Raw genomic sequence first — 27,874 nt, forward strand, 5'->3', positions numbered from 1 at the left:
ACAAGATAGTCGATGTGATTACCAAGAGAGATTGTAGGGAAGAAGAGAAGAAGACCTTAGGGAGGCATTAAAAGTTAGGGGATGGCACATGGATAATGATCTAGCAAATGAGACAGAGGAGCTATTAGACAGGTAGGAAGAGAACCAGAAGAAAGTAGGGTCATAAAAGCCAAAGAAGGCATTTGTAGGAGGGGTTTGTCAATAGTGTCAAAAGTTGAAGAGAGGCAAAGAAGATAAGGATTAAAAAAAAGAAAACAATTAGATTTTGCAAGTAAGGGTCTGTAGGTAAGATTTTTATTTTAGTCAAGTAGTAGAGTTGAGAGTCAGACTCCAGAAGTAAGGATGTAAGAACTGACCAGATAAATCCAGATACCATTCATTTACACCACAGGTTGTCACATATACTTGGCTCATCTGTTCTCTCTAATCTAAAATTATAATCTTCCTGTGCATTAATGGACTCCGAATTAGGAATACCTTTTATACAAAAATCCAAACTCACTGTATCATAGGAGAGGGTTTTAAATAAGGATTCTACTTTTTTCTTTAAGAAGAAAAACAACAACAAGGATTCTACCCCAACTTTTAAATAAGGATTCTACACCATTGGTGTCCTTTAAATAACGAAGTCCTTAACTACATTTAAAATGATTCACTTTACCAAAATTCAGCTTGCACCACTAAAGTAAATGGTATATCTATTGATATATTTTTCTCATTGTGCCATTATCCTTTTCTTTATTTCTGCCAGTGCTAAAAAACACTAAACAAGAAGAATGTAAACACGCATTTTACATTACAGGATCTATTTGTTTCAAAATATACAAACTGCTTTCAACAACTTTTAGTTTGGAAAAATTATTCTTTCTTTTTAATCCTTACCAGATGTTGTTTATACTTGAAGACTGTTTTTTTTCCTAGTACATGCAATTACTGTTTAATTAGTGATAAATCTGTCACTCCTGTACTTTTTTTGTTTAACTTAACAAATACCAAATGTACCTCTGCTTTTTAAATGTACAAGCTTATTCTAATGCTATGGTGTAGAGAATGAGGAGAAAGACAGCAATTATTACAGGTATGTCCTGTTTTGATTGCTAAATAAAAGTCTGAACAAAGCAGCATTCCTCTAACAAGATTTCAACCCAGTTACTTACATCCAGATGACTTTTGCAGACTTCTCTGAATGAAGGACCCTTGGCATTCTGCTGCCTTAAATATTAGTCCTTGACTTCTAAAGATGCCCAGTTCTACTACTGCTCTGGTTCCTTTAACCTCTCTGACTATTCTTCAGTTCTCTTATTCTAGTAGGAAAAAAGAAACTTCGAAATGACATTCCCTACCTTGCAAAAGGATTGTGCTGGGCATACTAATACACTGTTGGTAGGGCTGGGAATTTGTCTTACTGTGCTGCATATCAATTTGAGATTATGCAAGAAAGGGAATACAACTCATAGTAATTTCTGACCTGACTATCACACTACGTGGCCTGTGCTCCAAGGAAGTCAAAGAGAGAAATAAAGGTCTAATATATTGCATTTCAAAATATTCAGGGCAGCATCCTTTGTAGTAGTAAAGAGCTAAAAACAAAGTATGTACCAATCAAAAAGGGAATAGCTGAAAAAATTCTAATACATGATTAATGGATTATTATTTTGCAGGAAGAAATTAAAAATATGAAGAATTCAGAGCAACATGGGAAGGCTAATGACACGGTAAAGGATGAAAGAAACAGAATAAAAAGAACATTATACACAATGAATATTACAATGCAAAAGAAAAGACCACTAAACTTTGAATAAGTGAAGAAACAGTCAAGGTCTTAGAACAGATAATGAAACATATCACCCTGCTGATGGCAGAAAAGCAGAGGACTACTAGCAGAGTGTTGTATACATTGTCAGATGTGGTCACTGTCGCAAGGTCTGGCACTTGTGGCCAGTGACGTCTCTTTCACCTAAAGGGCTACATTCATAAGATAATTTTACATAATTATTTTTTTTCTTTGTTATTGAGTTGGGTTCAATTTGGAATGGGATGGGTACTGACACAACTGTGTACAGGCAAAAGGCATCAATAAAACCTACTTTTTTTTTTTAAGGATGGTGTCAAAGGATCTGGCGCCCCCTGGAGGCTCACATTGGTTAGTATAACCAGAGTGGGGAGTTCAGATTATTACTGTCTTTTAGTCACAAGTGTAATTGTTCCTCGGAGTTGTGTTAAATTTTATACTCTAGACTAAGAATTAATAAGCATTTAATGAAAAGATATAACAGGTATTCAAAACCAAGGTTTTACTGAAAGGTCATTCAACCATAAACAAGTGTACATTTTATTCAGGACAGAAAAAATTCTTCAGTTTTTACAATATTTTCTTGGCTACAAAATCTCTGCAAATAAGGAATTTTCATTTAAGACATTTTATGATCTCACTGGGAACAAAAAGAACCCAATCTATCCTATCCCTCATATAAGCAAATAAGGATAACATTAGTTTGAACACTTTAGAAAAAGCCACCAGTGGAGAAAAAAAATATATTAGCTCACTTCAACAAACTTTTAGCTGAAAAACAATAAGGGAAATTTGATTTAAAAAATGTATTTACAAAATAAAATGTATTTGCATCACTTATTTGTATATGTGTTTCTCTCCTTTATCTACCTCTTTTTCATGAACAAATCTAGTAGTAAAAGGTGAGTAAGCAGTTCTGTTGGATCTAGCAGGAATGTCAGTGCTGTGAACTGGCCAAAGGAGTGGGGTAATGGAAGGGCATGGGAACCACAGTACAATACTAAAGACTGGTATGCTGGATGGTAGCACAACACAGTGTCGCCATGCCACCCACCCAGCACTTTCCACTCTCATGTCGAATCCAAACAATAGCATTCTGGGCTCCAAAGCCTGAATCTTAACTGGAAAACATAACATACTTCTGATTCTGAGCCAAGCTTGGGAAAGTGGATGGTGCCAAAAAAGCTGTATAATTAGGGAATGGCTTTCAGAGCTTGAGGTGACATCAGTTTTTAAGGTCAGAATCTGAATTTATGGATTACAGTCTTCCTGTCCCCTGGCTGTCACAGAAATATAAGGACATCTGCTTCTGAAGAGTTTCTAACACAATTTACACAGTAAATGACAAACTAGGGTTAACACTGTTATTCATTTTTGGGCAACAAAATTTTGTGGGTAGGTCGTTGGGGAGGAGGGGAGAAAGCCACAAGCTGAGCTGAGAAAGCAAATAGATTACTGAAAAATTATTTTAATTTAAGAAGCAAAATGTCCTTTTAGAAGGCTGGTGATGTTCACATAATTCTTTTTATTTTCTTATAGTTGTATTGGAAAATGCAGTGCTTCTAAGTTCCTGAGAGGCCAGGGAACATTTAGGAAGGTCATTTCCCAATATGCAACCTGTATAACACTTTTTATCTTTTATTTTTATTATGTCTTGGTACCTACAGAATTTCCAGTCTAATTCTGTATTTTCCCAAAGGATAAAAACGTAATTAACAGTACACTATATGAAATACAAGTTACTTAGACCATCACACTTTAATTACTCTCAGAATTCAAATATAATGTAATGAATATCAGGTTTCTGCTATAAGAAGAAACACATACAACAATCTTGTGCTATTTGGGTCCTACAGATTTCTCTGATATTTTTTCATAGTCATGTCACTACTACCTGATATTTTACTGTGATAAATGAGTCAGATGATGCAATAATGGAACAGGTTATTCAAGTTACCTTTATAATCATTTAGTCTTATCACTAACTCTTTCCTTTTCTAGTTAACTTTCTGGCACTATAGTTTTTAAATGTCCTAATAAGTACCTTTCAAATCAATTAGTGACTTTGTGCTCATCATTTTGTATTGTAATTACTTTCTTCAACCATAATGCACTCTAAAAGTCATATCCTGCCAACTGTATAATAAATCAAATCAAATATCACTTCCCATGACTTCTCCTTCCTTGGGAAAAAAAAAGGCCTTTTAAACATCATAATACATACTATGGAACCTGGTATTTTTTGCAGATAGTATGAATCAACTGTCTTAGGTAGAAATAACTGCCTGACTTAATGAAGATGATTTTCCATTATAAACTAGAGGCCAAAAATTGTGTTTGCATTATTTAATGGGAGTATATTTCCAGTTTAACATATAGATAGCAGTGCTACAGTTTTATGGTAATACTTTGCCCATCTCTGAGCTCTGTAAGTAAAAAGGGGAAGAGCAGATGCAGACAATAACCAGAAAAATGACTAGACCTAAACAATAAAGCCTATCAAAAATATTAAAATATTTGGTTTTATCTTAGAGAAGACTGAAAGACAATAATGACTCTAAAACAAAAAAAGATCAGCTTAAATTGTAACATAAAAGATGTAGCTATATGAAGAATTTTCTGACAGTAAGGACAAACCTCAAACGGGTTCACAAAATAACTTCTACAATCTTCTTGGGGAAATCTTTTCAAAACAGGATGTACTCTTACTTCTCTGAGATAACTTATATACTGTATTTCACTGCATAATCACAGATTTTATGCTAGTTTTCCCCAAAAAGTAGGGTTGCAACCATTATATGAAGCTTTTTTAAAAATTGTGCCAGTACTGCTTAAAAATCATTTATTACTAAGCTGTCTTTGGTGCAAGATTAGGATGCACAGAATACTCATGAATATACATTAATACTGAATACTGACAATGAAGAATTCTAGGCTCATAGCTTGCAATGTGCAAGAGATAAATATGTATCCATGTCACAGGCAAATACATTGCTCCTCTGTTTACCTCTTAAGAGGTGTGACAAGCAGAACTATACTGTACGATGATTATGCAATCAAAGGTTATAAACCAATTTTTGGCCTGGAAAAACAAAACAAAAAACAGGGTGTGACAATTATGTGATGAAACACGGTATGATCCTGACAGAAGATACAAGTAAGTACTAGATGTTCTAACAAGGCTTTTCTTTAACCTTTCATATTTTTTTTGGTAGTCCTTAAAGCTAGAGTACAATGTAAATCGTCAAATAGGCCGATCAAATGAGCCCTAGTTTATTGAAGATTTACATTGTGCTCTAGCTTTATCTGCCTACAGATTAGCAGCATGAACTATAAATTACTTCAAAGTCATCTCAATTAATTTAAGAACTCTAATTCTGAAAAGACATACAGATGAAGGAAAATCAGTTTCTACAGGATGAGAGATAAGGCAGAGAATTTTATGATATGAGTTGTATAAAAGGTAAGATACAAGAGAGAAAATACTGCTACAAATAGAAACATAATACAAATAAGTTGAAAAAAAAAGATTCAAAGGAAAGACAAGTGCGAGAGAATGAATGACTTATTAAAAAAACAAACAAACAAAAAACAACGCCTAGGTTCATACCAAAGGGCAGTTTTGGGAAATAGTTTCATTTATTTATCAGCAGGCCTCAGAACATCCCACATGAAAAAGTGTGCATCATGTATACTCCATCATGTATAAGTCCTAAAGAGGAAATGGACATCTGTATTGCCTTCCTGGTTCCCCATCAGTTCACTTAATATTTGGTCGTGAAAAAATTATCCTCTTCTTTATACTCCATTCACTAAGTTCAAAAGATTGTGAAAACAGTCTTTGGTATCCACAATCTCTTCTGGTTATGAAAAGTAATGAGAAAATATTTAAATATTGAAGAAAGTTGCAATATAGATGTAACATGCCATATTCTTCTAAATTGTTTTCCACAGTCCATATATATTCCTGTCACAGTTCCTAAAAAGAACAACTGTGATTCCTTCAAAAGAAAAATATACCTATTATTCACTGAGCAAGTAATGGTTCAGAGAGACTAGCCAAGATGGTAGAATTGGAAGAAGCAGTACATCTAAGCTCTCCCTACAACCGTTCCCACACTGATCTAAGAATGCTGGATTCAGTAATGACGAGGAAATCAAAGGAGAAACTACAACAGGTCATCTTTCTACCCAAGAATACAAATTCAACCTACAAGCAAATGGCCAGAGGAGGAACTGTGAAACAAGTGGGGATTATCAGACACCCAGCTAAATCAACAGGGCAGGGACTCCTGGAGGGTATCATAAACTAAGACCCATGTCCAGCAGCTAAGGGGTTTCATGGAGAGGCCAGAAGCCTGGACTCGACATTCACAGCTCCTGCAGGTAGACCTGAAGTGCAAGGTGTTCCAAAGATGACCTTGGATTAAACCCTAGCCCAGCCCAGAAAGTCATGGAACACAGAATCAGCACAGACACAATGCACAGAGCTCTTTGCTCATGGTTGCTCAGAGTGGGTATTGGATTCAATTACCCACCCTAAAAAGGCAGCTGAAAGTGGCATGTGTTTCCAGAAACACTTGGCTTCCAAAGAGCTCCTAGTTAGGGTAGCAATGCCAGGTTACCTATCTAGAGCAGACTGCTGGAAGAATGACTTAAAAAAAAAGTTAAAGAGATATCATGAAGCCAAGGACTCCTAAGACACAAAGTAGAAGAAAATAACTTCAAAACACCTACAAGAAAGCCTCAAAGAAAAAGAACTTACCTGTAAGAAAAATTAGAATTCCTAGAACTAATGATGCAAAAGTTTAAAAAAGGAGAGTGGTAGTGTAAAGGAGATAAAAGTAATAGACATGGCAACTGGAAAAGATATGAGAGGTATGGAGGAAAGACTTGGAAAGAAAATTAATAGCTTAACATAAGAGGTAGAACACTTTACCCAAGTAACAGACTCCATGAAAATTAGAATGGACAAAGGAGTTAATGGACTCCATGAGACCACAGAAAATATTAAAACAAAAAAATACTGAAAAAAATTTGAAAAAATTGTAGAGTATCATACACCAAAAACAAATGATCTGGGAAACATCAAGGAGAGAGAATTTAAGGATCACTGTACAACTTAAAAACCCTGACAAAGAGCCTAGACATCATATTTCAGAAATCATAAAAGAAATCTCCCTAGGCCTCTTAGAATCAGACAGCAGGGAAGAAATGGAAATAATTCACCAGTCACCTCCAGAAAGAAAACAAAATGAAAACTCTGAGGAATATTATAGCAAAACCCAGAGCTTCTAGCTAAAAGAAAAAATACTGTAAGCATCCAGAAAGAAAGAGTTTAAGGAGTAAAGAACCCTAGGCTCACACAAAATTTAGGAGCTACCACTCTAAAGAAGCAGAGAGAGTGGAATGCCATATTCCAAAAAGCAAAACATTTTAACATGCAAATTTAACTTAATAAAGCTGAATATAACTCTATAGAGCAAAACACGAAATAAAGAATTTTAAAGAATTCTTTCCTGATAGTCAAGGTGCAGACAGAGCATTCCAGCTGAACTTTCCCAACATTCCCCTCCAAACAACTTTAAAATAAGGTGTCAAATTGAATTCTGGAGGTGCATAGCCATCAAAAGGATAGATTGAGACATTTTTCCAGGCCAGGCAATTTAGGAAGTTGGAAAGAGAGCTCTGTGACTTTAGGATGGAAGCTCATCCATTGGGCAGTGTGGCATCAATATCACTGGTGGGCCTTGGAGGTGGCGGTGGTGACAGCAGCACAAGCAGCAGGTCTAGAAGACTTCACCACTCACAGAAGGCAAAGGCATTGGATATGAAAAATGAGATTACAGGGGACCTCTATGAGGATACTGGGCACAGGACTGGAGACTGTTTGGCAACTCCATTGCCCAGTTCCAGGGTATAGGTGAGCACTTACAATCACAAAGGAGTAAGAGTCCTAGTTATTGGTTGCAGTTCTAGGGCAGAATGGAGAACTAATTCTTGCCCATGGGAGTAGGGGACTTTCCTGGGTAAAGACCCTTACACAGACCAGAAAAGCAGTGATAACACCTCTCCCCAGATCATACCACCTTGGAAGCACTGGAAATTCACAGAACCACAGAACTAGCTGTGAAAAGAGCAGGACAAAAAAACTTGAAGCTTGGGAGAGTGACCTTCTCTACCTCCATCCTAGCATAGAAGTTAGCAAAATAAACAAAAACAAGTAAACAACAACAACAACAACAAAAGTAATAGTAATCATAACTGGGATTGGGATGATGGGATAATCCATGAAACAGAAGCAAACAGCAAAATGGATTAAGAACCAGAATCCAACAATATGTTCTTTACAAGAAACAAACTTGAGATGGAAAAACACACAAAGAATCAAAATAAAGGGCTGGAACAGAGGTAGCAATCATGGTCTCAGACAAAGCAAAACCATAATTGACCATATCAGTAAAAAACTAACAAAAATCATGTGATTATATAAACAGATGCAGAAAAAGCTTTTGACAAAATATAACATCCATTCCTATTAAAAATACTATAAAGTATAGAAATAAATGGAGCTTTTCTTACAATGATAAGTAACACCTATATAAAATCAAGAGTAAATATCATCTTTAACAGGGATAAACTAGAAGCCTTCCCATTAAAATAAAGAGTGAAGTTAGGATGTCCATTATCACTATTATTATTCAATATTGTATTAGAAATGCTAGTTATAGCAATAAGAGAAGAAAAAGAAATTGAAGGAGTTAAAAAAGGCAATGAGAAAACAAAACTAAAACTCTTTGAAGATAACATGATGGCATATTTACAGAATTCTAGAGAATCAATTAAAAAATTAGTTGAAATAATTAACCACTTTAGCAAAGTTGCAGGATATAAAATAAACCCACATAAATCAGCATTTATATATAAATAACCAACAAATTCAGCAGCGAGAAAGAAAGAGAAATTCCTAAAATACTTGAAAGTCTACCTGCCAAGACAAACCCAGAAATAATATGAACACAACTGGCGAAACACTTCACACAAATAAAGTCAGATCTAAACAAATGGAGAAACATTAATAGCTCATGGACAGGTTGAGGCAATATAATAAAAATGACAATTCTACCTAAATTAATTCACTTATTCAGTGCCATACTAATTGAATTACAAATGAATTATTTTATGGAACTAGAAATATGATAACAAAATTCATCTGGGAGAACAAAAGGTCAAGAATATCTAGAGAATTCATGAAAAAAAATGTGAAGGAAGGTGGCCTAGCAGAACCAGATTTCAAAATATACTAAAAATGGTAATCATCAAAACAATCTGGTATTGGCTAACAAATAAAAGAGGTGGATCAATGGAACAGATTAGGTATACAATACACACTAGTAAATGACCATAGTAATCTAATGTGTGATAAATACAAAGACCCAAGCTTTTGGGACAAGAATTTACTACTCGACAAAAACTGGAAAAATGGAAAACAGTTTGGCAGAAACTAGGCAAAGACTGACAGCTCATACCATATGACACAGTAAGGTCAAAATGACTATATGATTTAGACATATGGGGTGACATCATAAGCCAACTAGGGCAGGGGTGGGGAACCTGTGGCCTTAAGGCCCTGAACTAGGAGTACATGAAAAAAATTATCTGCCAAATCTGTGGATAAGGGAAGATTTCATGACTGAAAAAGAGATAGAGTAGATCAAAGGAGGTAAAATTATAATTTTAGAAAACATGAAATTTAACTTTTTGCACAAGTAAAACCAATGTAGTCAAAATTAAAAGGTAAGCAGGAAACTAGGGGGAAATTTTTACAGTAAGTTTCTTTGATAAAGGCCCCATTTGAGAACTGAGCCAAACTTAAAAAAAAAAAAGAAAGCCATTCCACAATCGATAAATGGTCAAAAGATATAAGAAGCAGTTTTCAGAAGAAAAAAATCAGTCATCAACAGTCACATGAAAAAATGCTCTAAATCACTACTGATTGAGGAAAGGCCATTAAAATAGCTCTGAGGTACCATCTCACACTTATCAAATTGGCTAACATGACAAAAAAGGAAAATGATAAATGCTAATGGGGAATTAGAAAAACTGGGACACTAATGCACTGGTGGTGGACTTGTGAACTGGTCCAACCATTCTAGAGAACAATTTGGAACTATATCCAAAGGGCAATTAAAAATAACCTTTGACCCAGCAACAAAACTACAAGGTCTTATTGCTGGGTCAAAGATTACTTTGACTACAAGGTTTGTATCCCAAAGAGATCAAAGGAAAAAGGAAAAAGACACAGACAAAAGTATCTATAGCAGCCTTTTGTGGTAGCAAAGAATTGGAAATTGAGGGGATGCCTATCAATTGGGGAATGGCTAAACAAGTCGTGGTATAAGATTGTGATGGAATACTATGGTGCTATAGGAAATGATGAAGGGAATGGTTTCAGACAAACTGATACAAAGTGAAGTAAGCAGAACTGGGAGAACATTGTATGTAATAACTGCAATATTTTAATGATAATCAACTATGAAAGACTTAGCTACTCTGATCAATATGATATAACAAGATTCCAAAGTACTCGTGATGAAAAATACTTTCCACCTCCAGAGAGAAAAATGATAAACTGTGAATGCAGATTGAATCATATTTTTTTACTTACTTTTTTTTTACTTTATCATTTTTTGCAACATGGTTAATATGGAAATGCTCTGTGTGACTCACATGTACAATGAGTATCATATTGCTTGCCTTCTCAGTAAGTAAGAAAGGGGTGAGAAAGAGGGAGAAAATCTGGAACTCAAAGTAAAATCTGAATGGTTAAAAAAGAAATTCTGATTTAAAATCCAAGAAATTTTGAAAAACACTAGAGAAAAAAGAAACACAAAAATGCAAATATAAATGAGCCATGAGCAAAGATTTTTATAAGGATCAAGTAGGTTGTATTCTAATGGGGAAGCAGGTAGATGATACAATAATAGCCTAAGAATTGTAATGTCAGTAGGGATCATAGAGGGAGTCAAATAAAAGATGGAAGGCCTTGGAGTGATTTTTGTTATACTTTGATTATATCACACAGGGAAATATTAAAAGGACATATTCTCTCACTCCCTTCCTCCATCTAAAAATGGAGTAGAGTCTGGTCATTAGGGAAGGATATGGTGACTTATATGATCTTGGTATATTAACCAAGTTTTAAGGGCCCTGACTCCATATGGGTAAGCCTTTTTATGCCCTTAGGTGACCAGGAAGCAATGTCAATAAAGCATCAAAGGAGGTGCAGCTTGAGCTTTGGACCCCGAGCCAATTAAGTCTCAAGCATGGCTTTGCCATCTTTCAAAGAAAAAATAGCCTAAGCCATTTTGCAGAGGAAAGGAGAACCTTTGTAAACGATGGTTGTTTACAGAAAGTAAGACCTAATTTAAAAGAAAAAGTTGCTTCTGAGATTATTTTTTGTTTTTATATTAACAATAAAGTTGCTGAACACAGTTATGTTAATCTTTCAAATTATCTTATGCAATTGACCCATACATGGAAGATACCTTGTTGAAAAAGTCTTTAAAGCAGAATGTTCTATCATACAAAAATTGTTTATATAGTAAATTAACAATAATTACAGAAGTATCTTGTGGTCTGACACAGTTTGTGAAAACCTGCCTATTCCATTCTCAAATGTTCATTAACAATGCTCTCAATAAATACGTAGATTACTTTTGTAAAGATTTTATATTGCTGGGAAATTTGCTTGATAAGCTTTTGTTGGTAATAATAAGGTACATCATTTTTCACACAGCATTTGGCATCCTTACCTTTATCAGCTATGTTGAAAATCCTTCAATATTCTCAAAATGTGCTGTAACAACATAGGTAGACCTCCTTGGTGCATACTTGTTTTATTCCAGCTCTGTTTTCTATTATTTCATTTAGTGCTATTCCTACTCCCTCATGCACTGCATTGGAGACTGACTATGACACTAGAGTTCAAACATGGTAATTTGCTACAATTTACAAAATAATTTGCTACAGACATCTTGACAGATCTTTTCCATCTTAAGTCACTTCACTGCCTTCTAGTTTCATCTTAAATGCCCTTTGAAATGATCTGGTTTCATTAGGTCTCTTGATAATTTTTCTATTTTTCCCTCCACTGCTTCTCACTGGTTTATAAGGTGATACTAATAATCTTCCATCATCCTACACCATAAAATTTTACTTAGAAAATTAACTACGTATGTAATTTTTTCCCCCTTAGCTATATGTCTCTCCACTTAGCAAAGAGTTAGTGTTTCTTAGATGAAGTAGTTCCTAGACTCTCTTGCTCTTACCTGCACTTGTGACATCTAACATCTTGAATTCTCGAATAAAGTATTCATGATACATATATGTGAAGATTCTGTTTAGTTCTGTGAAACTTTGGCATTTTGTATTCCTGAACCATGTTTTCCAATATAATTTTCATTTCTCTTCCTTAGATACACCTTTACACTGAAGTCAGTGAGCATTAAAACATATGCTGATTTAAAATGAAACATCCTGAGTTCTTTATAGAATTTCCCTGCTTTCTCCTCCTCTGCCGTAGAGAGTGGATGAATTGTAACTTATCTTGTTTGTAGTCTTTCTGCAAACACTTTTATCACGAGAACTTTGTATGAGATGACCAAACGCCCATACTTTTTTTTGTTTCTGGCCTCATGACATAAACCAATTCTTCCAACTCCTTTATTTACTTTTCCAAAGAGAACCTGTGAGCAATCTTTCAATTTAGCTATAACTTTTTTTTTGTCTTCTGATTTCATTTATAGTGAAAATGTTGTTTGATGTGATTCAGTTCCTCCAATAATATGTCTATTCATGGTCACTGAATCCCTATTCAGTGACAGATCTCACAATTCAGTGTTCAGTATTCAGTGTTCAGATTCACAATTAAGACGTCATTAAGGTAAATGGTAAAGCTAATGTTTACAGATGGTCCCTCTTTTAGCCATTCTGCCATTATCCCTGAAGAAAAGGACGGAGGGCCATTTTGTACCTATCTCTGTTTCATAGATTTCCAAGGTCAAAGAATCCAACACCAAAAAATCAAATTTACATTTATTTTAAAATTATGAAAGGTTTTACAAATTAAAAAAAGAGAAGGAAAAGGAAAGCAGCAATTCAGTGGAGGTATATGTTTAGGAGAAGAGGGAAATAAAGGGAGGGAAAATGCTTAGTTGCCTTTTTTTTTTAAGTCAACTAGCATTTACTAAGCAATTATTATAGGCCTAACATGTCAAGTCTCTACTTAATTCTCCATGTTGTGTATAAGGCACATAGGAAGGATGCTCTAAATTAGGTACAAGGTAGAAAGCATAAGATTGATTTTAAAAGTTCCAATTATTTTTGTTTGTGGTTTTTTTCCCCTGAGCTAAGGCACTACATTAAGCATAATATAAAAAAAATTCTCTCATTATCAAAATATCACACATACCAGTAATGAATCTTTTGTAAAGCATTCCATCTCCTGTGGAAAATTTCTGTGCCTGGAGATTAAATTTTCAAAAAGATTCAGTGTTGCTTTTTCCAGGCTGGGAAGGTGACGAAGCCAGAGGGAGAGTATAGCTGATTCAGAAAGGGCAATCTTCTTCCTTTTATGAAAAGAAAAAATATATATGTCATACATATATATTACACACATATATAAATATGTTTTAAAAGAAATTAAGTACACTAAAAGCTGACAAGTTTTCAAAACACAATCATTAATAATGAACTATAAACATTTTTTCCTATCCTCACTAATGAATTTTTAACATTGCCATCAATTAAATGAGTGACCATTATTCTGGAACCCAGGCTGGATGGAACCTCAACTCACCAAAAAACTTTTCAAAAAAGTAACACTAAAATTAAATTCAGTAAAACAAGTAAATGATAGTATATTTGGGAGAGGGAAAAGTGCACAAAATGACATATAAAAAGACTACTTTGTAGAAATATGGCAACAACTGTTTTTGGGAATGACTGAGTCAGAAACATCGTAACATTGTTAACAATTAAAAAGCAAGGCCAAATGTTAGGCATCCGTCTGCATCACTGGCAAATATCATAATTATCAAAGGAAATCCACTAGCTAATGGAATAGGGGCCAAGGATACCATGACATACTTTGTTCTTTTTTCTATTAAGGTCCAAGTACAAAAAATAAGTCTCTCGTGATGAGACTGAAGAGTCAGCATTCTGTTAAGATAAGCAGACAATTCTGATCCAAAACTTATTTGCCTTTATGAAAAGGCAGCTTCTACATTGGTGCTCAGATCTCGAATAGTTTGGAATGCAAAGGTGCTGATGCCTCCAACAATCAAGAAAAGCTCATTTCAGGTAAGAGGTTCATTTGATGCCCACTCTCCCAATACCTTCCTTCACATTTGTATACTCTTCTTACAGTGCAATCCAATTATGAGATAATAAAGTCCACCCATTCCTCCTTTTTACAGGAGTATTCATTTTACTTTCTTCTTTCTTCTTATGCCTTTCTACAAACCCTCAGAACAGAACTACTCCACTCTTAAGACCTTTGTTTTTCTTATTTAAGTCTCTAAAGAGCCACTGAAAACACTAAAGAGACTGTTTTGCTTTTCCAATTATCAAGATGTTAGCATGACATCACGCAGTCCCTTCCAGTTGTTAAAATAAATTGAACTTTCTAGATTTCTCTTGACTCTAGCATTTGCACTCCAAATTTCTACTCAGCTGGGGGTCTTTTCAACAGAAATGCTTTAAATTCCATTACAGGTAATTTTTTTTCCCCCTTGAAGGATTATTTGCAGGATATTATTCTTAACTGTAAGCCTATGTCTCTTGCATTTTGAAATACTATATTCCAAGATCTCCTTCATTTCCTGTAGCCACTACCAGGTCTTGCATGATCTTCCATAGTTGCCAGGCTTGTGTGACTTTAAATAGTTTTCCTTGGTACTTGAAAAGCTCTTATTTTGAATACTTATAGTATTTCTTCCTTTGACATGAAAACTCTGTATTTTGGCTTTGACAGTACTGAAATTTTTCAGAGTTGGAGAGACCTCACTCTGTTCAACATATACCAGAGAAAGATTCTGCTGTACAATTCATGGGACAAGTGGTTATTCAGCTTCAAGACTTTCAACAAAAGTGTTTTCTTTTTCAATAAGGGTAAGTACACTATTTTCTGGGACAACAGTTTCACTTTGGGATAGAGACATTACAGATTTTTTCTTTATATTAAGTTAAGCTTAAACCTGCCCCTTTGCAACATCTTTCTGTTGTTCCTAGTTCTTCCCTGAGGATAGAAAGAAAAAAAAATCCCTTTTATATAACAGTGCTTTATACATATTTGAAGATACTCTTCATGTCTACCTGAAGTCTTCTTATCCTTATTTCCTTCAGTCAAATCAACAAACTTTTATTAAACTTACTATGTGCCAGGAACTGGCTAAGCAATGGGAATAAAAATATCAGCAGAAAGAAAATAAGTCCCTTCTCTCAAAGAGCTACCATTCTAACGAGGGAAAGACAACAACAAGGAAGCTGAAAAGTGGGAGGGGAGGAGGAACTGAGAGTACCGTGCCTCAGACGAGGCATGGAAGGAGAAAGGCCAAAAAGAAATGAACACATGGTTGGCTTGTGTGCTTTCCTTAAAACGGAAGTTCTCAGAGGAACAACCAATCTGAGGAAGGGGGTCACAGGGAGTGAACTTCCAGGGTAAGAAGGTAAGGGTTGAAATATATTTCTAGGTTGGATTCCAGGATCAGACAATCCTCACACAGTATTTATTACTGTGGCTGCTCTTTTGGGGATGTTATACCCTACCTCATTCCCTAAATAAAACGTGCTGTTCACCTAACATAATAATCAAGTTCTGAGTCTGACCAAAGCAGAGTTCACTAAGATTATCACCTCTTTATTTCAAGAAGCTATAACTCTTTTAATGTAGCCAAAAATCACACTGGGGTTTTCTTTTTTAATGGCTGTTTGACATTATTGATTCCTATTGAACTTGCCATCCATTAAAATCCACAATCTTTTCTAGATAAACTTCTGTTTAGCTTCATTTCTTCCTTTTTGTTATGTACTTGTGAAAATGATTTCTGGACCCAAACTTAAGACTTTATTTATCCTTATTAAATTTCTCCTTAGTATATCTGGCCCAATTTTCTAGACCAGCAAGATATTTTTGTATCCCAGTTATGTCATCCATAGTATTTATCTATCATTCCTAGATTTGTCAACCGGAAATCTGAAAAAGAAGCAATCCATGTCTTTATTCAAGCTATTAATTAAAAAATGTTAAACACTACAGGGCACAGCAAAGATTCCTAGGATCTCAACTGAAGACCTTCAGAATTAATCAACTGATTAACCACCACTCTTTGGGTTCCACCATTCAACCCCTTCAAAATATATCTAATTGTATTATCATTTAACCCACATCCTACCTTATTTTTTGTGCAATATGACACACTCTGTCAAAAACTATGTTAAAATCCTGGATTTTATAGGATTCCCCTGATTTATCAGTTTTTCAAACCTTTCAAAAATGGAAATGAGGAAAAGAAAAGGGCAGAGTATAAGACAGGTCTTAGCATAACTCTCAAAATCCACCACCTCAAATTAACAAGTAATGCACCAGAAAAATGGTTATTAAAATTACATTAAGAAGATTCAGAAAAATACCTTTACATAATGTAAAACCATCTCCTCCTCCACTTCCTCCTCCTCATCTATCATTTACATATGGATTTAAGGTTAAGAAAATGCTTTACAAATATTGACTCATTTGAACCTCACAGTGATCCTGTGTAGACAGTCCTGTTACTATCCTAACTTTACAGATGAGGAACCTGAAACACAGAGAGGTTAAATGACTTGCTCAGGGTCATATAGCTAGTACATGTCTCAGTCAGGACTTGAAGTAAATAGAGTGCTGGGCCTGGAATCAGAAAGACTAATCTTCCAGAGTTCAAATCTGGCCTTAGACACTTATTAACTGTGTGACGCTGGGCAAGCCACTTAACCCTATTTGCCTTAATTTTCTCAACTGCAAAATGAGCTAGAGAAGGAAGAGATAAACCACTCCAGTATCTTTGCTAAGAAAATCTCAAATGGAGTCACAAAGAGTTGGAAATGACTGAAACAAGTGAACAACAATGATGACAACTTATGGACAGAATTAAGAATCATAGAATTGAGTTAAGAATCTATGCTATCATACTGTCCCTTACCCTAATCCATCTTGCATTCCATATATAACAACCTTACTAGTCTTCCTTGGGGACTTTAAGTGGATTTTGTACTCATGGCAGCAAATTATCCTGATCTGTCATGGCCACTACTTAATAAGGGAAGAGAGAGTAGTGTTCTATTAGAGAGACTGAACAAATGGGCAGGGAGACAAGATCCAGTAGTGCTGAGCATGTGTCAGAAGGAAAAGGTGGGAAGAAGCAGTGGTAGAGAAGTTAAACCCAGGGGTAGCTAACCACATGGAATTTTGTTGTGACAGGCAGCCAGCCAAGCACTCAATTACCAACTTGCAGGGGGCCTGAAATCATTTATGCCTGGGGATGTGGACAAGAAAAAAATGTGATCCCATATTTTGAGAAGAATTGATATAGCACTTTTATAAGAAGACAAGGGATGGAGAGCTAACAAGCCAAAGAGCGAAACCATAGAGTTCCCCATTTGTTTTGAAAGGGGTACCAGACAAGAGTAGAAGCCTGATTCAACACTACTTTACCTGAAAAAAGAGAAGGCAAGCAAGGTGTGGAGAACAAAAAGGACATGAAAGTGCCTTTGGGGATAAGTCAAACTTCCAAACAGGAAAAAGCAGCAGGGAAGGAGATTCATACAGACAAAAGATTAGTAGAGGGACAGGAAATGGTACAACATAATAAAGACACATAACAAAGGAAAATGCAGGAAAAAATATCCAGTAAAAAAGATACAAGATAAATTCTATGAGTTCTTCAGAAATAAGAGATGTATTGAGAGAAACTATGGAAAGTGAAAAAGGGAAATTAAAAGAGAAAGGACAAAAACAGGATTGAAAGCAGTGTGGAAATGAGAACTATCGAAGAAATATTCACTAAGACAAATGAAAAAGAAAGCAAATAAGAAACTATAAACAAGAATCTTTCCAAGACAGTAGAGACTCTAAGAAAAAGAACGGCAAGTGTGGAAGGCAAAAACACAGATCTAGAGAGAAAATCTAGACAAATACTCAAAGAACTACAGCAATGGAAAAACCACATGAATACAATTTAAAGGACTGACCTCGAGGAAAGGTTATGCTGATACAAATGAGGATCACTGGTCTCTCAGAAAAACAGACTGAAGTGAAAAACCTGCATACCATGTTAGAAGAAATAATTGAAGAAAACTGCCCAAAAGTATTAAAAACAGATAACATAATACTGTTGATAGATGGATAGAAGCCACAGATCACTGAAAGAAAGAAATCCCAAGCTTCAATTACCAAAGAAATATAATGTTTAAACTTCAGAATTTCAATGTTCCACAACAAATATTGCAAAAGACCAAAAGCAATGCCTTTAGTTATCTAGGTAAATCAATTTGAATAGCTCGAGACTACTATATGTTTATGAAAAACCAAAGAAGGTGTTGGAATATGTTGTTCCCCAAAAAAGGGATTGGAAATGCATCACAAAATAACATAAACTACAAAGCTAACATGACTTAAATAACATCGGAACATTCATTCCATATCATTCCTCCAAAAGACTCCAAAGGCAAAGAACATATTTGATATGTAAACACTTTAAATGGATGAAATATAAGAACAAGGTATGAAAAAATTTTTAAAAATTATATCAATTCTCTTGTAATTCTGGAGCTGCAAAGGTTATTTTTTTTAAGTCTTATATTAATTGAAAGACAAAGAAATGAAGAAAGCTCAAAAATGGAAAAAAAGATCCAAGAGGAATTAGGACTAAAATCAGGATGGAAATGAGAATTATTAAAGAAAAATTCTATAAGATAAATGAGAAAGAAGAAACTATGACTAGAATATCTCCAAGATAGTAGAGGCTCTAAAATGGAGACTGGTAGATAGGGAGATAAAGAAAAAAGAAAAAGAGAAAAGTGAATTAATAATCCTAGGAACAAGGTACACATTCATTCATAAATAAGCTTCCTTCCTTCCTTTCTCTCCTTCATTCCTGCGTGAATGATGGCAGATACTCAAAGTGCAATTGGGTATGCTGGAAGTAAGTGATCAGAGGTTAGAAATACATTGCCACCATTTCGGGATCAAATTTTTTTTTTCCTTTTCCACATCCCCAGGTTCAGATGATTTCAGGCCCCCTGCAAGTTGGTAGCTGAGTGTTTGCCTGGCTACATATCACAAGAAAAGTCCGTGTAGTTAGCTACCAGTGGGTTTAACTTCTCTATCACTGCTTCCTCCCCACCTCTGCCTTCTGACACATGTTCAGTACTACTTATCAGCCTCATAAGTCCCTTCACCAGCCTGGAGGCAGGTAGGAACTAGAAGAACAGTGGGGAAAAGACTAGAGTGGGAGCAAAGGAAACTGAACAAATCCAAGATGAAGGGACAACAGAAATGCAAGAACCTACCAAGATAAACTCAAAATGGGTACATGGTTTAGACCAGCACTTCTTAAATTGTGGGTCATGACCCAAAAGGTTTCTGAATGTGCAATGAGCAAAAATTCAAAATCAAACGCATAATGAACCCAAGGTATTTCTGATAACACTTGCCCGCTTGCACATGTTACATTGTGCAACTTCACTGCAACCTTGGTTCTGAACATAAAGCATAAGTACTTTGCACTGTGCATGCCTTCAGGCCATGCAAAGTCAATAAATGCTGCCAAAACATGAAAAGGGGTCACTTGTGGAAAAAGTTTAAGCCCTGGTTTAAACATAAAGAGGGGTAACATAAGCAAATTAGGGACTATGGGAAAAATTATTTGCACATCAGATAAGGGAAGAGTTCATGCATGACCAAACAAAAGACTAAAGGGATCACAGGAGGTAAAATGGGCAATTCTGATTACATTATATTTAAAAGTCATTGCACAAACAAAACCAATGCAACAAAAATTAGAAGGAAAGTGGAAAACTGGAGGAAAAATCTGCAGCAACTTTCATTAATAAAAGTCTCATTTCTCAAATATATTGATAATTGAGTGAAACTGCAAAAAATAAGAACCATTTTCCAATTGACAAATGATCAAGGAACGTAAATAGGCACTTTTCAAAGAAAAAATCAAAGCTACCAATAGGCATATAAAAAAAATGCTCTAACTTACTAATAATCAGAGAAATGGTAATCAAAACAATTCTGAGGTGCCATCCCACAATCTTCAGATTGACTAACATTACAGAAAAGGAAAATGACAAAAGCTGGAGGGGATGTGGGAAAATAGGTACACAATGCACAATTGGTGGTGAACTGGAGAGCATTCTCCAGCCACTCTGGAGAACAACTTGGAACTGTGTCCAAATGGATATAAAAAACATATCCTTTGACCCAGAAATACCTCTACTAGGTCTGTACCCCAAAGACATCAAAGGAAAAGGACCCATATGTGCAAAAAATATTTACAGCAGCCCTTTTTGTGGTAGCAAAGAATTGGTAACTGAGGGGATACTCATCAATCAGGGAATGGCTGAACAATTGGTGGTAATGATTGTGATGGAATACTATTAATCTATAAACCAGGGCTTCCTAACATTTTTTCCACCTGTGACCCCATTTTGCCTGAGAAATTTTTATGCAACCCTGAGAGCATATAGATATATAAGATAAGCATACAAATCAAACACTTACTGATTATAAATCATAAAGACATTTATTTTAAAACAATTCTTTGATTTGGAACCCAAAGTTTTAAAAAACAGAAGTTTAAAAAAATTGTTTTCACATGCAACTGGGAAATAAGATATACAGAAAATGGGATATAGAAATTTATCCTGCCCTACAGGAAAACTGAAGGGGAAGGGGATAAGAGAAGTGGGGGAGAGATAGAAGGGAGAGCAGATTAGGAGAAGGGGTATTCAGAATGCATGCCATCTTGGGGTGGGGGGAGGGGCAAGATGGGGAGAAAATTTGGAACTCAAAATCTTGCGGAAGTGAATGTTGAAAACTAAAAATAAATAAATTTATTAAAAAGCTTCTGGAAATGATTGCTGATAAATCAAATATATTTTAAAAATTTTTTATTAATTTATTTTGATTTATCAATAATCACTTCCATATGGTTTTGAGTTGAAAATTTTTCTTCCCCTCCCCCCCCAGACAGCGCACAATCTGATACAGGCTTTACATTTACATTCCCATTAAACATATTTTCACATTAGTGAAGTTGTAAGTAAAAATTAAAACCAATAGGAAGAACCATCAGAAAGATGAAACAAAACTCAACAGAAGGTAAAAATAAGTGATAGCAATTCAACTTCTATAGTTCTTTCTTTGGATGTGGGTACCATTTTCTATCTGAGGCCTCTGGAGAGTCTTAGATCTTGTAATGTTGAGAAAGGTTCAGTTTAACAATATTAGTCATTGCATAATGTGGCTGTTATTGTGTACAAAGTCCTCTTGGTTCTGCTCACTTCACTCAGCATCAGACCACATAAGTCTTTCCAGGTTTTTCTGAGTTATTCATCATTTCTTATAGCACAATAGTACTCCATTACATTCATATACCACAACTTGCTCAGCCATTCCCCAATTGATGGGCATCCTCTCAATTTCCAATTCTTTGCCACCACAATCAAATACATTTTTAAAAAATTTAAAAAAATAAAAAAATAAAACAATTCTTTGGCATACATAAATTTTACCATTTATTAAAGATGGAAGCAAAGTTGCATACTAATGAGATGGATGTGCTTGTTTACTTTTACATAAAGAATTAAATCCTTGTGGAATATTTGATACTAATATTCTGGTCATTGCACATTCAGAAACATTGTACAGTTGCCAAATTTTTTGCAACCCCCCACATTCAGTTACGTGACCCCACGTAGGGTTGTGACCCACAGTTTAAGAAGTGCTGTTACAAGCAATAACAAGCAGGATGGTTTCAGAAAAACCTGGGAAGACTTACATGAACTTATGTTAAAAAAAAAAGTGAGCAAAACCAGGAGAACACTGTCCACAGTAACAGCAATATTGTAAGTATGATCAACTGTGAAAAACTTAGTTACTCTGATCAACCTAATTTCAAAGAAATCATGATGAAAAATGCTATCCCCCTCCAGAGAGAACTGATGAACTCTGAGTGCAGAATGAAGCATATTTTTTTCTTTATCTAATTTGCTTGCTTTTCTTTCTTTCTCTTTCTTTCTCTTTCTTTCTTTCTTTCTTTCTTTCTTTCTTTCTTTCTTTCTTTCTTTCTTTCTTTCTTTCTTTCTTTCTTTCTTTCTTTCTTTCGCAACACAGCTAATGCAGAAGTGTATAACTTCCTATGTATAATGAAGATTGTATTCCTTGCCTTCTCAATGAGTGGTAGGTAGAGGGGTGGGGAGAGGAGAGAATTTGGAACTGAAAATAAATAAATTTAAAACTAAAATAAATCAAACTGAAGGGACCCTGTATGTCAGGGACCTTGTAATGGGTTTCCTTTGGTGAAGGGGATGCCTCAAAAAAACAAAAAACCAAACCCTTCTCTGGGCAAAGATCATGCTTTCGTTAGGTCCTTGTTTCCCATTATATTTATGTTCTTTGTACCCGTTTAATGTAAAATTTTCTGATTATTCCCTTCCTCCCCACCGCACCCCGTCTCCTGTCCCCCACATAAAGGGGACAATCTTACTAGCTAGCATCACTGTTACCTGTCTATATGTCTAAAGTTCTAGAACTGACCAAGGAAAATGTTCTTTTCCTTGTAACATAAGAAAATATACTAAACAAAATACTAAGAACAAGACAGTGGATAACTCAACATATACCACAGTATATGACAGTGGACTAGCTAGGAACAAGTATTCCTTTAGTGCATATTACAGACAAAGTACACCTTATCAGAAACAATAGAAGTCTAAGATATGATCTCTCTGCTGCTATGTTATGGTTTAATTGGACAAAGAATACCACAAATACAATGGTTCTTAAAAAAATCTAAGTTGATAACACAATTTTATTTTTCAACAATAAAGATTATCATCATCTACTCATACAAATCAAAGGCTAAAACCATTAGGTAGAGTTGAATTTAATATCTTAGAAAACTGTGCTGTGTTTCTAATCTTTAATTACATCTTTAATTTCAATTTTACCTGCCAGTGTTACTTGAACTTTCCTTTAAATTGTAGGATAAGATGATTTGCACTGGTCCCATTACATATTTGTTATCTAATTTCACTTGGGTCCTTACTATATGATGCCTCTTATTCTTTTCTGATTAATTAAGTTATCAACAGGAGTTGTTTCAAATGCAAACTTTTTCTCTCTTCAAAGCTTCTACCATACTTTCTGCTCCCTATCTCATAGCAAAGGACACTGATTAATTTTTTTTTCCCTGAGAAGATTGAAGCCATATCTCCTGGACTCTCTCTTCTTCTTTACTCACAACTTGAAAACCCCATTCTCTCCTCTCTTGCTATAAAACTGTAAAAATTAAAGCCTGTATGCTTTGCAAACTATAATAGCTCCTCCTATGGATATCAGTGGGCACATGGAAAAGTCAGTGCTTTATGCAAATATAAATGAACTGATATTTCCCCTAAATCCAGATTGCTGGCCCCTTACAGCTCTCCTAGCATCCTTCTGATTAATCTGGTTTCCTTTGCTGGATCTTCACTTTCCCATGTTGTCTTGGGAAGAAGAGATGGCTCTCTTATTTTAAAAAATCAGATTAAATATTATCATTATTAAATATTAATGTTTTTATTTCCCCCCAATTACAAGTATAAACAATTTTGTATTCTTTTTTTCAATTTTCAAGTTCCAAATTCTTTCCTCCCTGGAGATGGATAGCATTTTTCTTCATAAATCCTTCAGAATTGTCTTGGGTCACTGTATTGCTGAAAATAGCTAAGTTATTCACAGCTGATCATCATACAATATTGATGTTACTGGCTAGAGTGTTTTCCTGGTTCTGCTCATTTTACTTCACATTAGTTTATGAAAGTCTTTCTAGGTTTTTCTGAGAGCATCCTGACTGTCATTTCTTGTAGCACAATAGAAGTCCATCAAAATCATATACAGCTTGTTCAGCCATTCCACAACTGATGGATATCCCCTTAATTTCCAATTCTTTGTCACCACTAAAACAGCTGCTATAAATATTTTTGTACATATAGGTCCTTTTCCTTATTGCTTTTTATCTCTTTGGGATACAGACCTAGTAGTGATATTGCTTGGTCAATGGGTATGCATGGTTTTACAGCCTCTTGGGAATAGTTCCAAATTATTCTACAGAATGGTTGAATCAGTATACATCTTCACCAACAGTGCTTTAGTGTCTTAATCCTCACATACCCCCTCCAATATTTGGCATTTTCCTTTTCTGTCATATTAGCCAATCTGATAGGTGTGGGGTGGTAGCTCAGTCAATAGTGATTTACAGCATTTTTTCCATATGATTATCGATAACTTTGATTATTTTATCTGAAACTGCCTGCTTCGGATGGATACATATACACACACATATACACACACACATATATATATACACATACACACACATAGGTATATATGTTATATATATATACATATATCGTTTGACCATTTATCAATTGAGGAATGGCTCTTACTTCTATAAATTTGACTCAGTTCTCTTTATATTTGAGGAATGAGTTCTTTATCATAGAAACCTGCTGCAAAATTTTTTTTCAGTTATGAATACTGTATATTTCCCTCCTTCTATTTCCCTGTTTATCTTATTCTCTCTCCTTTTACTCTGTCCATTCTCAGAAGTGTTTTGCTTCTGACTTTTACTTCCCCTAATCTGCCCTCCCTTCTATCAGCCTCCCTACCCCCTTCTCTTACTTCCTTCCCCTACTACTTTCCTGTATGGCAAAATATATTTCTACACCCAACTGAATGTGTATGTTATTCCCTCTTTGAGCCAATTCTGATGAGAGTAAGGTTCACATGCTTCCTCCCTACTTCCCCTACCTTCCCCTCCACTGTAAAAACTCTTTTGAGCCTCTTTTATGTCAGATAATTTACCCTATTCTACCTCTCCATTTCCCCTTCTCCCAGTGCATTCTTCTTTTTCACCCCTTAATTTAATTTTTCAGATAACCATCCCATCAAATTCAATTCACAACCGTTCCCTCTATCTATCTATGTATTCCTTCTAAGTGCCCTAACAAGAAAGTTTCTAGGAGTTACAAGTATCATTTTCCCATGTAGGAATGTAAATAGTTTAACCTTATTGAATCCCTTATGATTTCTCTTTCCTGTTGACCTTTTAATGTTTCTTTTGTGTCTTGTATTTCAAAGTCAAATTTTCTATTCAGCTCTGGTCTTTTCATCAGGAATACTTGAAAGTTCTCTATTTCTTTGAATGTCCATTTCCCCTCCTGAAGGATTATACTCAGTTTTGCTTGGTAGGTGATTCTTGTTTGTAATCCTAGCTGTTTTGCCCCCCAGAATATCACATTCTAAGCCCTGTGATCTTTTAATGTAAAAGCTGCTAATCTTGTGTTATCTTGACTGTGGCTCCACAATATTTGACTGTTTCTTTTTGGATGCTTGCAATAATTTCTCCTTGATCCGGGAGCTCTGGAATTTGGCTATAATATTCTTGGGAGTTTTCATTTTGGGATCTCCTTCAGGAGGTGATCAATAGATTCTTTCCATCTCTATTTTACCTTCTGGTTCTCGAATATCAGGGCAGTTTTCTTTGATAATTTCTTGAAAGATGATATCTAATCTCTTTTTTTTTATGGTGATTTTCAGGTAGTCCAATAATTCTTAAATTATCTCTTCTGGATCTGTTTTCCAGATCAGTTGCTTTTCCAATGAGATATTTCACATTTTTTTCTTCTACTTTTCATTCTTTTGGTTTCATTTTATTATTTCTTGATGTCTCATGGAGTCATTAGCCCAATTCTAATTTTCAAGGAATTACTTTTTAAATGAGTTTTTAAACTTCCTTTTCCATTTGGCCTCTTCTGATTTTTAAGGTGTTATTTTCTTCAGTATTTTTTGTTGCCTCCTTTACCAAGCTGTTGACTCTTTCTTCATGACTTTCTTGAATCACTCTCATTTCTCTTCCCAATTTTTCCTCTACCTCTCTAACTTGATTTTTAAAATCCTTTTTGAGATCTTCCATGACTTGGAAACAATTCCTATTTACCTTTGAGGCTTTGGATGTGGGAGTTTTGACTTTGTTGTCTTCTGATTTTGTGTTTTGAGTTTCCCTATCACCATGGTAACTTTCTATAATCAGGATTTTTTCTTCTGCTTGCTCATTTTTCCAGCCCTTTTCACAACTTCTAACTCTATGCTAAAGTGGGGCTCTGCTTCCAAAGTGGAGGGGGCAACACCCTAAGCTTCAGGGGATTTTGTGCAACTGTTTTCAGGGGTAATTCTGGGAACCTGAAAGTTTTCAGTTCTTCCAAGATGATATGATCTAAGGAAAAGTGTCTCTTACTTTCCTGGCCTGTAAGTTAACTACAAGTACTTTTCCACCCTGGAACTATGACCAGAGTGCCAGTTCCCAAGAGCCACAAGCTTTGGTATGCTAGAGCTCCTCCTCAGCCTGAGACTGATGCCCAGAACTGCAATGCAGATCCAAGTAAGGGAGATGCAAAAGAGTCCTGCCCCAGGTGCCAGCAACTGCCACTGCCACCACTGATTCAGTTGCCCCAATGTCTACTGCTGGTTTTCTGGGGCACAGCCTGCGCTGGATTGTAATCCACTTTCACCCTTGTGCAACAGACCTTTCCTGCAGATCTTCTAAGTTGTCTTAGGGTGGAAAAGTGTTTCTCTCTGTCTTTTTGTGGATTCTACCACTTCAAAATTTGTTTTGAGGCATTATTTAAAGCGGTTTGAAGTGGTTTGGGGAAGAGCTCAGGAGAGTCCTCGCCTTTTCTCCGCCATCTTGGCTCCTCCTCAGAGATGGCTCTTCTTGCCAAGACCAAAGCTGCTAATTATGTTCTTGCTTATTTCTTTCTCCTTTCACCTCTTTCAGGAGCTTTCTGTCCTTCAATCATTTCACTTAGTTTCAATTTCTCTATGAGATCAAATTACTAAAGCACTTAGCACAGTGCCTGGCACATAGTAGATGTTTATTCCTAGTCCCGTCATTCTGAAAAACAATTTGGAATTATACTTAAAGGGCTATAAGACAGTGTATACTCTTTGATCCAGTGATACTGTTGGTCCTCTTCAAAGATAAAGGATGAATGACAACTAGGTCTGTATCCCAAAAAATATTTACAGCAGCTCTTTTTACAGTGGCAAAAAACTGAAAATTGAGGAAATGTCTATAAATTGGGGAATGGCTGAACAACCTGTGGTATATAATTGTGATGGAATACTATTACTATGTATTACTTACTATGTAAGAAATGATGAGGACAGTTTCAGAAAAACCTGCAAAGACTTATATGAATGAACTCATGCAAAGTGAAATGAGCAGAACCAGAACACTGTCCACAGTAACAACAGCATTTTAAGTATGATCAACTATGAAAAAGTGAGCTACTCTGATTAATATAATGATCCAAGTCAATTCCAAAGGACCCATGATGAAAAATGCTTTCTACCTCCAGAGAGAGAACCAGTGAACTCTGAATGAAGACTGAATCATACTTTTTTTACTTTCTTTATTTATGTCCTTTTTCATTGTCTGTGTTCTCTTTTGCAACATGTCTAATATGGAAATATGTTTTGCATGATTTCATATGTATAATCATTATCAAACTGCTTGCCTTCTCAAGGAAAGGGGAAGGTTGGGAGGGAACAAGAGAATTTGGAATTCAGAGTTTTAAAAAATGAATGTTAAAACTTTTTATATATATTTGGAAAATGTTTAACAAATAAAAATACATTGGAAAAAAATGCGTGTATCTTCTGTTCCCTGCTCTCCATCTTCCCTCCCCCTGCCTCCTTCACCTACTACA

At 35.4% G+C, this 27,874-nt stretch overlaps 1 protein-coding gene across 2 annotated transcripts in view; it reads right to left on the reverse strand.

The window, feature by feature from the left end:
* The window catches only part of FANCC (FA complementation group C), a 206,777-nt gene that overhangs the window by 51,215 nt on the left and 127,688 nt on the right, over positions 1-27,874 (reverse strand). For both annotated transcript variants that reach the window (XM_020971702.2, XM_020971701.2), the window contains exon 8: positions 13,266-13,422. In XM_020971702.2, the coding sequence (XP_020827361.1) occupies positions 13,266-13,422 (157 nt within the window). The remainder of the gene's footprint in view (positions 1-13,265; positions 13,423-27,874) is intronic.

Source organism: Phascolarctos cinereus, unplaced genomic scaffold (genome assembly GCF_003287225.1).
Source record: "Phascolarctos cinereus isolate Bilbo 61053 unplaced genomic scaffold, phaCin_HiC Scaffold_4;HRSCAF=312, whole genome shotgun sequence".
Taxonomy (NCBI): domain Eukaryota; kingdom Metazoa; phylum Chordata; class Mammalia; order Diprotodontia; family Phascolarctidae; genus Phascolarctos; species Phascolarctos cinereus.